A 15,947-nucleotide genomic window follows, 5' to 3' on the forward strand; every position below is an offset into this window, starting at 1 on the left:
GCCATGGCTCACGTGCCTAGCCGCTCCTCAGCATGTGGGATCTTCCCGGACCGGGGCACAAACCCCTGTCCCCTGCATCGGCAGGCGGACTCTCAACCACTGCGCCACCAGGGAAGCCCTAAGATTTCTTTTTGATGTGATGAAAATGTTTTAGGTCTAGATAGAAGTGGTAGTTGCACAATATTGTGAACATACAAAATGCCACTGAATTGTTCACTTTAAAATGGTTGATTTTGGGCTTCCCTGGTGGCACGGTGGTTGAGAGTCCACCTGCCGATGCAGGGGACACAGGTTCGTGCCCCGGTCCGGGAAGATCCCACATGCCACGGAGCGGCTGGGCCCGTGAGCCATGGCTGCTGAGCTTGCGCGTCCGGAGCCTGTGCTCCGCAACGGGAGAGGCCACAACAGTGAGAGGCCCGCATACAGGAAAAAAAAAAAAAAAGGTTGATTTTATGTTATGTGAATTTTACCTCAATATAAAGAAAATCAAACAAAACACTGTTGGTCTCTCCACCCAGAAAAGATGGTAAATGATATAAAAGAAAGAGCACTTGGGTTTTTTCCCCTGGCTCTGGAGCAATTAGGATTTTTTGTCTGGTCTTCTTTTCTTTGTACCCTTGGATATACATGGAGGGGAACTGCAGAGTAGCAGAATCAGACCAAGACTTTTCTACAGACTGTTCCCTTTAAATGACATTTTTAAATTATAGATAGTGCTGGTAAAATAAACTTATATCACACAGTATTTAGGGATTATGAGCAAAATTTTGAAAAGTAGATTATATCTCAGGTAGCCTGGGGATTATTACTTGCTTTTTTTAATCAAAAAAATTATTACTTGCTTCTTATTAGGCCTAGAGGGCATTTCAAGGAAGGTGGGGTAAAGGCCTGAGAGAGAGGGGAGGGGCTGTAATAACTTGATTGTTTTATTTTTTTCTTAAGTTATATGGTAATTTTTCCAACTAAGTCAAGACATTCCTTTAAACAATAAACTGATTTTTGTATCTCTCACTTATATCACATTGTAAAGAAGCCAGCAAATTGCAAATATGAAAACAAGATTATTTCTAAAGGAAATATTTTTACTGGCCCTTACTTGGAAACTGCCTTTTGTGTTCTAAAATGTGAACAATTATACTTCCCTATGAAAATTTATAATTCAGCTTTTTATCTAACCAACTGCCATTAAGCTAATGAGTCAACATTATTTATAGAGTCATTTTTTTACAGTGACCGTCTGATTTGTGCCTAGGAAAACTCTGTAAGCTAAAATTAACTTTTTGATGTTATTTCGAAAAGAAGAAAAAAAACTATTTCCTCAGATGCCAGTCCCATTTAATGTGTTTTGTTGTCAATAGATTTCATAGCAAACCGTTTCTTTAATATTTTAGAGATTATCTGGCTATGACTTAAAATAACAGTTTACGTGGAATACATATTACTTTGTTATAAATTATTAAAACTCCCCCCTGTAGCCACATAGTCTTCCCAAAATTTTTTTTCTGTTAAATGGTGTAACAGCCAAAAGTTATATTGTTTCAGATTTTATTTTATTTTTTTAATGAGAATCCTTACAGCAAAATACATGTGGGTTCTACAGAGCTCTCTCAAGAATTTAAGAATCAGAAATATGAGTGAACACATGTATTGCAAATATTTCTAGGAGACTGTGGTACTTTTATTTTCTCTTAAGCCAAGAGAGCATTCAGACTGAAAATGGCTGAGGAGTTAGATATCCTTTCAATAACCTCTTCCATGTGAATGGCAGACCAGACAAGAAATTCAGTACTAGGTAACTGCTATTGACTTACCAAGCTTAAAGCATTCTGGAAAAGCCTAAATGAACAGTTTTTGAGAAATTGCTAATGGTCTTACAAATGAGTGGTCTTAAGGGGCTTAAAAATTGATTTGAGCAGTTTTTCCAAACTCAAAACAGTAGACCCATAAAATGTTTCATTCCTGTCCTCAATTAAGTTTCAGAAATGTTGTATCTAATGTCCTTCCTAGAGAAGAGCAGTGCCTCCAGGGAGTCTTGCAGGAAAGAAACGTGTTTAAGCTTGCATGACTCAGCATTCCCTGAAGTCATTTGACAGCGGGAGCCCCTCAGTTTTGCTAACACTCAGTAAATTTCTCTGAGGGAGTGCTCGGAGGAGTCGTCTTGGGGAAATACCAGAGTAGATATCTCTGAGGGTCCTTTCTGTGGTAAAATTTTATAGTCCTGGTAATGAAACTAACCCACTATTTCTGTTACTTTACTATTTTTCTCATTCTTTTATTTTCTTTTTAATGTATCCAATTACACAGGTTGTAAACAAAATGGCACCAAGCTTGGAGATGTTATCCTTCCACCCTGGGCAAAAGGGGACCCACGAGAATTCATCCGAGTGCACCGTGAGGTAATGGCAGTACGCTCTACAGTTGAACTGAGATCTCACTGGGTCACTGACCACAGTACAAAGAGAGGACCTTGAGCAATGTATCCCCCATGTGTTTAAGTTACTAATGTTGTTCGTATGAATTTTAGTTATTCTGGTTCCTATAGACCACTGGTGAATTCTTTTACTTTCTAAGGAAGTAATAAAAGCCAGCCAGCGACTGAACCTGTGTTTTGAAATTACAGGCTTTGGAATGTGACTATGTGAGTGCCCATCTGCATGAGTGGATTGACTTAATCTTCGGCTATAAACAGCAAGGTCCTGCTGCAGTAGAAGCTGTAAATGTCTTCCATCATCTTTTTTACGAGGGTCAAGTGGATATCTACAACATAAATGACCCACTAAAGGAGACAGCCACCATAGGGTTCATTAATAACTTTGGTCAGATCCCTAAACAGGTATGGATGTTTTTTCCTTGTCATTGATATTTTCTGTTACATTTTTTTAAGCTCTGTAATATTTCTGTAGATGGTAGATGACCATATAATAATTAAGTTTAGACAGAGTTTTTAATTAAGAACCATAAATATCTCCCAATAGTTTCAGTAGGTCCCTAGATTATTACTTTCTCCTCCCTTTTACAGTCCAGATAAACAGAAACTTTGCTGGTCAAAGAGCATTCTTCCTCGCAGGCTAGTGCTTACCCACACAATTCCTGGCAGGAAGACGGGAAGAGCATGGTCAGGGAAGCAGATGTGGCCTTGGAGGCCACAGGATACACAGAGATGGGGTTTCATCCCACGGCCAGTAAAAAACCAATGCTGACTTTAAGCATTGTCATATAAAGTCATATTTAGACTTTAGAGATCCCTCTGGTCACAATCTTACACATGCACATGCTGTAGGGGAGCCAAATGAGGAGCAGGAAGCTCTCACAGTGGTTCAGGGAACAGACAGCAGCAGTTTGGATTTGATTATTGGTGTAGGTCTGACAAGTGCTGGGGTGTGAGAGTGCACACCATAGTAACACCTAGGCCCGGCCCTGCACCAGCTGCTCCAACCACTATCTGGAACCTGGCGAGGAAGACCCAGACCCTCTCAGCACCCAGATGCTGTAGATCTCTCACCTTGGGCAATGAGCGAACCTCTGTTAAGGGAGTTCGTCCCTTCCTCCATCCTCATTGTCTCAGGCACACCAGGAGGGCAGGGTGCACCAGAAGAAACTGCAGCACAGTGGAGAAGCCTAGCGCTGCTGCCCATTCAGACCACGACCTTTTCCCTAGTGCCCTGGCCTCTGCATTTTGGCCCTGGCTACCCTTCTTTGTTCCTGCTTCAGACATCTCTCCTGGAATCCCTTTTCTTAGGTTAACCAACTTTGAGGTTTCCGGGGTTGACAGTTGGGAACACAGAACAATGGCAAGTCTTTGTTCGTGGAAAAGCCGTGATAGACAGCGGGACACCCTGTAACTGCACCACTTACAGTGTAATCTGATTCCCCAATGCAGGAACCATGTTTACTTTTAAAGTGAAATGCTTGTTGATAAACTCTAATCATAGCAGAAGAACCTTAGCCATTTTTTGAGGGTTACAAGTGCGGGAACCATGTTTCATACCTTCTGGGAAACAAATACTCTGAACAAAAAAATCTAGACACATGCACTGTTGCAGGATTTTTGTTCCACTTTTGAGTTTAAGAGGCAAATAGTCTGGGAGAAAGAAGAGTTTGGATACTAACATATTTGTAGGACATTGCAGGAACTAATAGAGAGTACTTCCAAGTGTAACCATCCTAGAAACAGCTAAGCTTTGTGATCACCATATTGATATATCCTTATATACGCTAGCCTGGCCTGCTCTGTCCTCAGGTCCTTGTGAAGTTCTTCAGTAAATGTTCTTTCATGAACATGCTTTAAAGTATGTGAGTCTTTTTATAGAACTTCAGTCTTATCTCATTATTAACATTTATGAGAAATAACAGAACCCTGATCCTAAGCCCTGTATGTAGATTAAATGGGAATTATATGTTTAAAGTTTTGGGAGCCTAAAATGTATATCTTTCTCTATACAAAGCATTTTTTCTATTACTTCTCCTGGAAATCCAGAATGTCAAATTCACAGAGTGTGATGGTGTTGTAGTCATCTTAAATCTCATTTCATCTAAGGTTTTACAGATAACTTCTTCAAATATCAGTTGTCCGGGCTTCCCTGGTGGTGCAGTGGTTGAGAGTCCGCCTGCCGATGCAGGGGACACGGGTTCGGGCCCTGGTCTGGGAAGATCCCACATGCCACGGAGCAGCTAGGCCCGTGAGCCACAACTACTGAGCCTGCGCTCCGTAACAAGAGAGGCCGCGATAGTGAGAGGCCCGCGCACCGCGATGAAGAGTGGACCCCGCTCGCCACAATTAGAGAAAGCCCTCGCACAGAAACGAAGACCCGACACAGCCAAAATAAATTAATTAATTAATTAAAAAAAAAATCAGTTGTCCATCAAAAAGGAGTTTGCCTATTTTGATGATCTATGGTATTTTTTTTTCATTTTCTTTTTTTTTTTTTTTTGCGGTACGCGGGCCTCTCACTGCTGCGGCCTCTCCCGTTGCAGAGCACAGGCTCCAGACACGCAGGCCCAGCAGCCATGGCTCACGGGCCCAGCCGCTCCGCAGCATGTGGGATCTTCCCAGACCGGGGCACGAACCCCTGTCCCCTGCATCAGCAGGCGGACTCTTCAACCACCGCGCCACCAGGGAAGCCCGATCTATGGTATTTTAAGAACAGTCATCTTAAATGTATATTAAGACTTTTCAGTTCTTTCGAAATACTGAACAGAAATGCCAAAGATCTTCTTTTCTTTTTTTCCTTTACAACATTGCAAAGTAAAAAGAAGACAACAATGCTCACACTGTCAGCAAATTAGTAGCACCTAAACGATACAGAAATGATGTCACATACAGAAAGCCCATGTTGGAGCCAGAAGTAACCCAGTTAGAGAGAATGGCTGTCTGCCCTCAGTGGCACAGAATGGTATCGTGTTCTAAGAAATTGGTTAATTTTTAAACATCGCTGGAAAATAGTTGTCAACCTACTATCATTTGAGGAGATTAATTTCCTTTTGAAAAATTCTTATGAGCTCAGTGTAGCATAGAGCATGCTGGTTACCCAAGGTTTTGTGTAGGAGTCCTGTCCCCACTGACTGTGGCATGACGTCTCTGGCAACCTTCTGAACATTTTTAAATTTGTTTCCTCAAGTGTCAAATGTGATAATATGATACCTAATGGTTGTTGTGAAGCTTAAGTGAAATAACAACAAAATACCTGGCATATAAAAGGCCTTAATAAATGTTAGCTTCGGTATAAAATGTGTCATTATCTCTCATACCAGTTATTTAAAAAACCTCATCCACCGAAGCGAGTCAGGAGTCGACTCAACGGAGACAATGCAGGGATCTTGGTCCCACCAGGATCTACCAGTGACAAGATCTTTTTTCATCATCTAGACAACTTGAGGCCTTCTCTAACACCTGTAAAAGGTAAAATGGCAGGAAATAAGCTTTTGATTCATGATTCTGTGGGAATATTTAATAATCCTAGTTTAGCAATAATAAATTTGCTTCTCAACAATAGCGTAATTTGTAATAAGTGGTAAATCACCAAATACTTGTTAGATTCTCCTTTTCCTTTTCTGTTTTCTTCTTTGGGCCTATTGGATTTTGCATCAAAAAGAACCCAACAAGTTTCTCCTCTCTGCTAGGATAGTGAAAACTCTAATATACCAAACCTTATGGTTCAACTTTATATTCTACATGTAGAAAAACTTCTGTCATCTTCATTTACACACGTTCCACCAATTTAGAGCAGTAAGAAGACTGTGCTTTTAATATGCCAACTAAAAGCCTCTGTCTTTTATCTAATGTTACCTTAAGTTATCTTAAATTACTTTTCCAAGTAGATTTTTTTTCCCTTGTGTAACCGAAAGTGGGGTCCAGCTGCTCGCCTCTCAAAAGCCAATAAAGAGGCAAGGTTGGTGGAAAGGGAAGTTTACTTTATTTTGGTTGCCAGCAACTGTGGGGACCCGGGGGAGACTCCTGTCCAAAGGCAACCCTCCAGCACCGGCACTGACAACCAGTGGGCAAGAGCTTTTGTAGATGGAGGGAGGGGGCTACATGCAGAAACAGCACAGTCAGCTCTGACAGTCATCTTGAAATTGCTTGTGCAGTGGTCTGACCAGCATCATCTTGATTGTTTTAAGTACAGTTAATCAGTTCAGTTCCAAGGTTGGTTTGTTCCCGTTTCCTTGGGGCCAGTTCTCAGAATTTTGGCAGTTTATGTCATGGCTACAGTCTGGTCATCGTGTAGTTAACTTCTTCCACCAGGTGTGGGTTTCAGTATCTACAAGACAGCTCACAGGACACGGCTCAGAACATTATCTAGAGCCCTTGAGGAGGAACTAAAGGTCCTTGACTATGCTTAATGACTAGACTATTATTTGGTTTCCTTTGATTGTTTTCCTTTGCTTCTGTATTTTCTCACTTCTCTGATTAAACTTATTCCTTGGCTAAAGTTTTTCCACAGACAAAAGGCAGGCAGAGGACATGGGGGGCAAGGACCACAGGGTTCTGCTCCGTTTCGCTTAGAATGAAAAACTGGTTTACAGAGTCTTGAAGTTGTCACTTAAATCCAAAAGTTGGAGCATCAAAGTCTGGTTAATTGGATTGGCTACCAGCTCTCTGCCATTTGTTTCATTCCAGAGACTCTGCCCCATGCCAGCTCCAGCCACTGCCCAGAGATGGTTGTGGAGCACTGGTGTGGTTAGTCGGCAGAGTCCTCGGGCAGAGCCGGGCTTCTCGGGGAACATCACGGCCTTCCTTCAAGAAGCCTCAGGCTGGGAGGTTCTGAAGGCCTAGGTTGATTGACGGTCTGTACAGCATTCTGGGGAGCATCCCACATCACTCTGGCAGACCTGAAGATCAAGAAGGCGGGCCTGATGGCTGGGAACCAAACCCAAGCAACTGTCCAGAAACAGGCAGGCTGGAGACACCAGTCAGGGTCGATGTCTGCCCAGCAGGTCTGCAGAAGACTCAAAAGCCAAGCCCTACTTACTTCTAAGGTCATTTTTTATTAATGTAGGTGTCAAGATGCTTCATTTGTATGATTATTTGAGATCCCTTTACCATCCTCTATGGGATAATGAAGTTAGTTTTCCCTGTCCTTGTTCTAATATGTTGATTGTTTTTTATAGAACTCAAAGAGCCTGTGGGACAAATCGTCTGCACAGACAAAGGCATTCTTGCAGTAGAACAGAATAAGGTTCTCATCCCACCAACCTGGAACAAAACTTTTGCATGGGGCTACGCAGACCTCAGCTGCAGGCTGGGAACCTATGAGTCAGACAAGGTTTGCATTGTTTCTTGGCTCGCTCATTTAATGTTGCTCTTCCATGGCCTGGATATCCTGCTTAAATGGGGATGGCGAGAGCTCAGGCCAAGGGCTTTTCAGCTGTTCCTCCACAGCCCAGAGGAAAGGAGAGCTTCACTGCATCAGATCAGGATAAAGGAGCTAGTGGACAAGTCATGTTTCCTGCAGAAAAGCCTCTCTTGGAAGGTTGTGTACTAGGGGCTAGCAGTTTCCCCCCACTCAAAGAATTCCTCCAGGAGGTCCTAGCCAACCAGGTATTTAATATTTCTGCCAACCAGAAGAGCTTCCTTTTGAGTCACCATCTGGCCCGCTAATCATTTCACTACTCTTAAATGGCTGGCAGAATACCTGCCCCCCTTCCCCCAAGAAGCAGCAGCTACTGTTTTGAGTCCCATAAGCATCTCTTGGAGAGGCAGCATGTAGTGATCCTTTGGTGCCCTCTGTTTGCCCTTGACAGTCCGCTCCTGAACACACGAGGGGCATAGTCTGTGCAAGTCAGTAACAGTTCTATTTCGTCACGCTCCCATGAACAGCAGCACTCATGCTTTCCTTTTACATTCTACCTGGCTCCAGCAGACGCATCCTTTCACCAGATCACCCCCTGCATCTCACAGAGCATCACACAATCTGAACGTCATTTTCCCAGACTGGAGAAACTGGAGACCCCCATTATGAGCAAAGTTCTTATTATGGTTTTTAACAGCAACTATAGTTAGGCTGTAGGGAGGAGTTCAGAGTAGAGTTTCAGTAAAGTGTTGCTAAGCTGAAGCCAGCGCAGCACATGTGCAGCTATTTGCCTGGGGGGGACCTACATAGAGGTTCTCCTTCGCTCGGTATGCTCGTTGTGTCCCAGGAGTTTGTAGTGCTTAATGGCATGCATGTCTCACATCTGTTCTATTTCACAGGTAGTGACAGTTTATGAATGTTTGTCAGAGTGGGCCCAGATTCTCTGTGCAATCTGCCCCAACCCCAAGCTGGTCATCACAGGTGGAACAAGCACGGTCGTGTGTGTGTGGGAGATGGGTGCCTCCAAAGAAAAGGCTAAGACCCTCACTCTCAAACAGGTAACAGTCCATCCCAGCTGCCCACACTCTAGAGAAACTGAAAACTGTCCTTAATTCCAAGGTGATTTAGACATAAATGGACGAAAACAAACAATGTATGTTCTTTTGCTAGAAGTGGGTCTTAAAAAAAGGAAATTGGGCTTCCCTGGTGGCACAGTGGTTGAGTCTGCCTGCCGATGCAGGGGACGCAGGTTTGTGCCCCGGTCCAGGAAGATCCCACATGCCGTGAAGAGGCTGGGCCCGTGAGCCATGGCCACTGAGCCTGCGCGTCCGGAGCCTGTGCTCCACAACGGGAGAGGCCACAATGGTGAGAGGCCCGCATACTGCAAAAATAAATAAATAATTAAAAAAGGAAATGAAATCAGAAGATACTATTTCTGAAAATAATCCAAGCTGTCCTTTTTTAAAATCTGAAGTAAGTTGTCTTGTGCTCCACACGGGAGAGGCCACAATGGTGAGAGGCCCGCATACTGCAAAAATAAATAAATAATTAAAAAAGGAAATGAAATCAGAAGATACTATTTCTGAAAATAATCCAAGCTGTCCTTTTTTAAAATCTGAAGTAAGTTGTCTTTAGGTAATATTTTTTTTAATATATTTAAATAATGTAAATGTTTCTCAGAAGTTATACGTAGGTTAAATTTTTGCAAACCAAGTTATATTTGCTATTGATTCATAATAAATTCTTCTGGATGATTTTCATTCATCTAGACCATTCAATCTTTGATTCTTTTGTTTTTCTGTTTCTTCATTTATCGTAATGCTTAAGAACCTGACAAACTCGTGAATGTATTCAGAAGAAACACTGATGATATTATTAACAAGTATTTTTGATCACTTGTTATGTACTATTATAAATTTTTAATCAAAGCAAGAATCCTTTTATAATTAAGCAATCATCTCTTAATATTTGATATGTGAATTTACCATAAAGGTTTCTACTTATGTATGTATGTATGTATGGCTGCACTGGGTCTTTGCCACTGCACTCAGGCTTTCTCTAGTTGCATTGAGCGGGGGCTACTCTTGGTTGCGGTGTGTGGGCCTTTCACTGTGGTGGCCTCTCTTGTTGTGTAGCACGGGCCCTAGGTGCGCAGGCCTCAGTAGTTGTGGTGCGAGGGCTCAGTAGTTGTGGCACATGGGCTCAGTAGTTGTGGCACGTGGGCTCAGTAGTTGTGGCTCATGGGCTCTAGAGTGCAGGCTCAGTAGTTGTGGCGCACGGGCTTAGCTGCTCTGCGGCATGTGGGATCTTCCCAGGCCAGGGCCCGAACCCGCGTCCCCTGCATTGACAGGCGGATTCCCAACCACTCTGCCACCAGGGAAGCCCCAAGCTTTCTTTTTTTGTTTTTTTGTTTTTTTTGTGTGGTACGCGGGCCTCTCACTGCTGCGGCCTCTCGCGCTGCGGAGCACAGGCTCTGGACACGCAGGCTCAGCAGCCATGGCTCATGGGCCCAGCCGCTCCGTGGCATGCGGGATCCTCCCGGACTGGGGCACGAACCCACGTCCCCTGCATCGGCAGGCGGATCCTCAACCACTGCGCCACCAGGGAATCCCCAAGCTTTCTTTTTAATGGAGTTTACATCTAGGTGTTTTTTATGATACACATTTGAAAAGTAGTGTAACAATGTCTGCCATTCATTGAGCACCTGCCATGTTCAGGGCACTGTACTAGGGGTTTAAAAAACGTAAAAACTCCAATCCTGAAATTCTCCAAGGTCTTTATTAGCCCTATTTACACCTGAAAAAAACACAGCTTACAGTGGTTAAGACACATGTCCACGTCACACTTTGTGGTAAAGCCAGGATATAAATGCAGTTCTTCCTGACTCCAAAGATATTTTAAAGCCAAGTTCAAACAAAGAGTGGTGTTTTAAGTATCTGTGGAAAGAACTGAGCCCCTCGTACTTACACCAATGACCGTCTCTGTAGTCCAGAAGCTTCACTGGTTGCAGGGTCAAAAGGAAAGCCCAGGGCTTCCCTGGTGGTGCAGTGGTTGAGACTCCGCCTGCCGATGCAGGGGACACGGGTTCGTGCCCCGGTCCGGGAGGATCCCATGTGCCGTGGAGCGGCTGAGTCCGTGGGCCATGGCCACTGAGCCTGTGTGTCCGGAGCCTGTGCTCCGCAGCGGGAGAGGCCACAACAGCGAGAGGCCCGCGTACCTCAAAAAAAGACAAAAAAGATTTAAAAAAAAAAAAAGGGAAGCCCATAAGAGACACGGTCTCAACGTGAACAGGTAAAAGGCTGACAGTGCAGTTTGCTGATCCAAATGCTCCTGCTTCCAGTGTTTTCAGTTTAGAAAATGGACTTCAAAGCTAGTGTGCCTGTAACCCCTCAGTAGAAAGTACTTCTTACTTAAAACAGCCTTCTGGCATTTGCTAAGTATACAGTAAGGGTGTCTGCATCACCAAAATTTTAAGCCAGCTAATTAAGTAAATAGTAAATACTCAGGAATTCGTAACAGTAATCTGAATCTTTTCCTTCAAAATGTTTATTTTCCCACGTTGCCATTTCCCTGGATCCTGTTTCTCTTCATATTCCAGCAAAAGAGAGAAGTTTTTATTCTAGTTTGAAGAAGGGGTCCCTCTCAGGCACAGGAGATGTCCAGGTGTCTCCAGTTCAGTAACAGACTCTCAGCAGACACATCAGGACTGCATTTTCCTGTATCTTTCTGGGACCATGTACTACACCCATGCGCTAGGATTTTTAAAAATCCATCCAATTATAGCTCCTTAGAATGGACTTAGAGGAGTTGATGGCACAAAAGAATAGATTCTGAGTTTAAATTCTGAATTTGGGGGCCATAATCGATACATCTCCATGTGTAAAAGGTATCAAAACCCCAGCTGGGTTGCAGTTGCCATTCTCCTTTCCTTCTAAGGTACTGGCCCGAGTCCAGGAGAGAAGTAATATAAAAATGGAGATTAGAGTCTCCAGAGTCCTCCAGACTTCTCCCTTCCCTCTGGCGGGATGAGGCAGGGACAGTGGCAAGAAGAGAATGAAGACCTTCCAGATACTGCTATGCAAGGCACCCACTCCCAGCACGTGCACCTGTCAGCTCCCAGCATGTCCGGCTCTCCTGGAGTCCCGTGAGGAGCACTGCCACTGTGGTCAGCCTGGTTTTGTCTGTTCTCCTTTTAGGCCTTACTTGGCCACACTGATACTGTCACCTGTGCCACCGCATCATTAGCCTATCACATCATCGTCAGCGGGTCCCGTGACCGAACCTGCATCATTTGGGATCTGAACAAACTGTCGTTCCTAACCCAGCTCCGAGGCCATCGGGCTCCCGTTTCTACTCTCTGTATCAATGAATTAACAGTAAGTAGTAAATTGGCCACTTGGTTTATATGTAGGAAGACAAATAGCTCTGGCCTACATAGATAAAAAATGACTCTAAGTGTTTTCTAAGTTGATAGGCATTCATTTTATAAAAGCCACTTGTTTTAGATGTTGTTTGCAATAGCAAGTGGATATTAAAGTTTGTAAACCAGAGAGCAATTTTGTCTTAAAATCCAGTCACTGCAGCATACTTTAAAGAGCAAAATTTATTACAAAATTAAGCATTCTAGAATATGCTTTTTTTAAAGGTGAGGAATTTGTGGGATTTGTCAAAATTGTTGAAGTTTTTTGAAGTATACTCAAAGTATTTATTATATAAAGTGAAAAGAGTAACATTTGGGTACCCAAACGAGAAAAATTCTTGTAAAACTGTTTTCTAAACAGGTTCCAAAGTTATCAAAGAAATTATCTTTTTTCAAAAATACAGTGAATCAGAAGAAAATAAATGCACTGGCGTAGAAGCCCCCCATGCAGACTGAGCAGGGAGGGGAGGATAGTCATTGCAAGTTGTATTGGTAAACAGGGGATGCTGACGGTAGGTTTTGAGAGACTGAGGTCTCTGTGTCCAAGGGACAGATGATCACATAGGCAGATCAGTCTTGCAAATCAACCAGCTCCCCCGCAGCCTCATCACTTCTTAGCTCTAAATATCCATTCCAACTCTTCCCCTTAGCCCTGCCTGGGATCATCCTACATGACGCATAGTAGTTCTAGCCATGTCGTATCATCACCCACAGGCAGCTTTCCTTTTGAGGGAGGCTACATCTTCAATTTTTACCAGAAGATGCTAAGTACTATGCTTTTAGTCAGATACCTTGTAGTCACTCAAAGGAAAAGGGAAGTTACTCAGTTCTAGTTAATGGCACTTGGAATGTCTCATAATAATAAGAGTAATCAGAGTTGGGAATGAGTGGGAGTGTGTGGGGAAAAAGAGTCAAATTTGCTTTTGGTATATTTGAAAGGCTTAAAATGTCTTTAGAACAGCACCTTGGGTTGGTCCTCCGAGTGCACGTAAGAGGTTTATGGAAATGTCAGTGCAACGGAACCACTCTGATCCCCGCTGTGTTGCCCTGAGTCAAATGCTTAATTGTACTATTTCAAGCACTCTGTTTTGGGGTTGTTCTTAACTCAGATGCTGACAATTTTATTTATCATTAGTTGTTATTTGAGCCAGCATACACCCATTGGATTGCAGTAGTTGCTGCAGACACTATGGATGTGTTTGATTTTTCCCTTTTAAGATGCTTTTGTAATCTCTTCATAACTCATGAAAAGATTTCTATTTGTTATGTTTTTTCAGCCATTGTCAAGCCTACTTTACTTCATTCTACACTTGGGGCATAAGCTACATTGCAGTTGCCCTTGATTCTTCTTCTTACTCTCAGCCCTCATAAGCACAGGGTTTGCTCTAATGGAGGCACCCTGGAGTAATTGCAGAAGGTCTTGCATAGTGCAGCGTGGAGTGGCTCCTGTCTCCTGCAGAGACTGAGGCCATTAATTAAAACTCAGCTGCTGACATGCATTGTCAGAGGTGGTTCAGGGCTGATACAGAGGTAGACACAGCAGTGCTTTGCTAAGTATTATTTTTGTTTGGGTTTTGGTTTGCTTCTTGCCACCTTGGTAGACTAAGGGCAGAGGGAGGAGGGGGGTGGGTGGAGGCGGGGCAAGAAAACAGTAGAAAGACCAGCACAGACAGTGGTTTGGAAAAGCCCCAGGCCACCTTATCATGCTACCCCTGCCTCCCCTTTACCTTCTTTCTTGCGTTAGCACTGCTGTTCAGTTTCTAACTTCCCTCTGCCTTTGATGACCATCTGCCAATTTCTGTAGGTCCTCATGTGCCTACTACATGTACTGAAACTCACTGGATCATTTCTGAAGTCACTACCTAGCATCAGGCCAGTCAGGCTGTCTTAGGGGTGAGGGAGGCTGCATGAGATGGTGAATAAGTTTTGGGATGTCTAAAGGGTCCACCACACTAACTGACACAGAGTAGATGCTTCAGGAAGTGTCTTATTTCCTTTAACAGTAGTGGATTGTATTCTCACCAGGTTGTATTCCCCCCAACCTGGTAGAATTTGAAGGAAAAGGTTAGTTTTTTCCCATCTTTAGAACTCATGAAAACCTGAGCTATCAGCTGAAAGAGTCTTAGGGTTTATTCAGTTTGCCAAGAAATGACCTATATACTAGTTTTCTTCTTTTTTTCCTCATTCCCCCACTCTTATTGTGAATAAAAAATTTTTTAATAGGGTGTTACAGTGTTACCAGGATTTCATCTTTGCACTTATTGGAGAGAGTTACAGCTGTACATGGACTGACAGATTTCTCTTCTACCCTATGGTTTGGGTGATTTGGCTCATTTGATAAAACTAAGTGGATTCCTACCTCTCAGTGGAAGGTATAAATAGATTTTGTAAATACCGGGAAGAAAAAGAGCAGTTCATCACCCCTCAGATTACAGATAGCTTTGACTTGGAATGAAGCGGGGCTCAGCACTGCGTGGGGGCATAGGCTGGGAGCGTGGAAGGGCTCCTGCCCCGTCTCCGCGCGAGATCACCTCTGCCGCAGCCTCCATGCGACCTCAGATTCTTAAAGAGGCCTCTGTTTGGGGTATTTTTTTTAAGTCAGCAAGCACTGGATTCCAGGCTACCTCAGAAATTCCCCAGTCACTAGTCAGAGGACTGAGAGGGTTCCAAAGAGTGAAGCCAAGGATTCAGTTTGCTTCTGAAATTAGAATGTAATCTGGAGTGAGTGAAGTTTCTCTTCACCTTCTCAGGGGGACATTGTGTCCTGCGCTGGCACGTACATCCATGTGTGGAGCATCAATGGGAACCCTGTCGTGAGTGTGAACACATTCACAGGCAGGAGCCAGCAGATCATCTGCTGCTGCGTGTCGGAGATGAACGAGTGGGACACACAGAATGTCATAGTCACAGGACACTCAGACGGTGTGGTCCGGGTAAGTCGGCTGTGAGGAAATGCATTAGGGTATTTGCTGCCGTGGTTCACCTGAAACTTCTGATGCTGTCCACAGTTGAAGGACACCTGGAGGTTGTCGTATTGTTCAGCAAACTCTCACTCAGATGCAAAGAAACATTGGCCATTGGGTTATCAGACGTGGAGAACATCAGTGACTCAGCTTCTTTTCTTCCCATTAAGTAGATCTATTAGTGCCGCTAACCACTTGACAGCTTGGCACAAGCAGATCACTTAAACACGATTTCCATGTCACCTCGGGATTGCTAAAAATGTCACTTGCATAAGTATTGGCTTTTTAGCTTGTCAAACGGCTTCTTAGGGAAAACGGGGACTGTGTCTCCTCTACAGAGAATCACTGAGCTAGAAAATGCTTCCAGGGGCCTCAGGTCATCCATTCATTCCTTGTCTAGGATCCTGTATGATTTCACCTGAATCCTAGATACTTTATCCTTTTCTTAGTTTTCATGCCTTGGGCCTCTACCGAAAATGAAATCCACAGAGTATTTACCTTTGTAGTCTGTTCTAATATTTGGGTTTTTCTCTCGGGAGATTTTTCTTTGTGTCTTTCTTCATTAATTGCACTCTATAAAAGCAGAGAGCAGCTGGCTGCTGCCCTTGTAATCACAGTCACATGCTGAGCAACGATGAGGCCATCGGCCAATCCCACGCCACACCCTGCACCTCAGACAACAGGCACGCCCTAAAGTCTGCAGAGCAACATTCCACATTACCCCATCTGTGGGGCATCGTGAAGAGCTCTGTAGCCAAATATGTCTGGGGATCC

General features: G+C 43.7%; 1 protein-coding gene across 1 annotated transcript in view; it reads left to right on the plus strand.

Moving 5' to 3' along the window:
- WDFY3 (WD repeat and FYVE domain containing 3) overlaps positions 1-15,947 on the plus strand; it is a 176,119-nt gene that overhangs the window by 151,907 nt on the left and 8,265 nt on the right. The window contains exons 54-60 of the mRNA XM_007447515.1: positions 2,305-2,396; positions 2,621-2,833; positions 5,752-5,899; positions 7,609-7,763; positions 8,690-8,848; positions 11,987-12,166; positions 14,961-15,143. Of these exons, the coding sequence (XP_007447577.1) occupies positions 2,305-2,396; positions 2,621-2,833; positions 5,752-5,899; positions 7,609-7,763; positions 8,690-8,848; positions 11,987-12,166; positions 14,961-15,143 (1,130 nt within the window). The remainder of the gene's footprint in view (positions 1-2,304; positions 2,397-2,620; positions 2,834-5,751; positions 5,900-7,608; positions 7,764-8,689; positions 8,849-11,986; positions 12,167-14,960; positions 15,144-15,947) is intronic.

The sequence above is a fragment of the Lipotes vexillifer genome, unplaced genomic scaffold, assembly GCF_000442215.2.
Source record: "Lipotes vexillifer unplaced genomic scaffold, Lipotes_vexillifer_v1.1 scaffold747, whole genome shotgun sequence".
Lineage (NCBI taxonomy): Eukaryota > Metazoa > Chordata > Mammalia > Artiodactyla > Lipotidae > Lipotes > Lipotes vexillifer.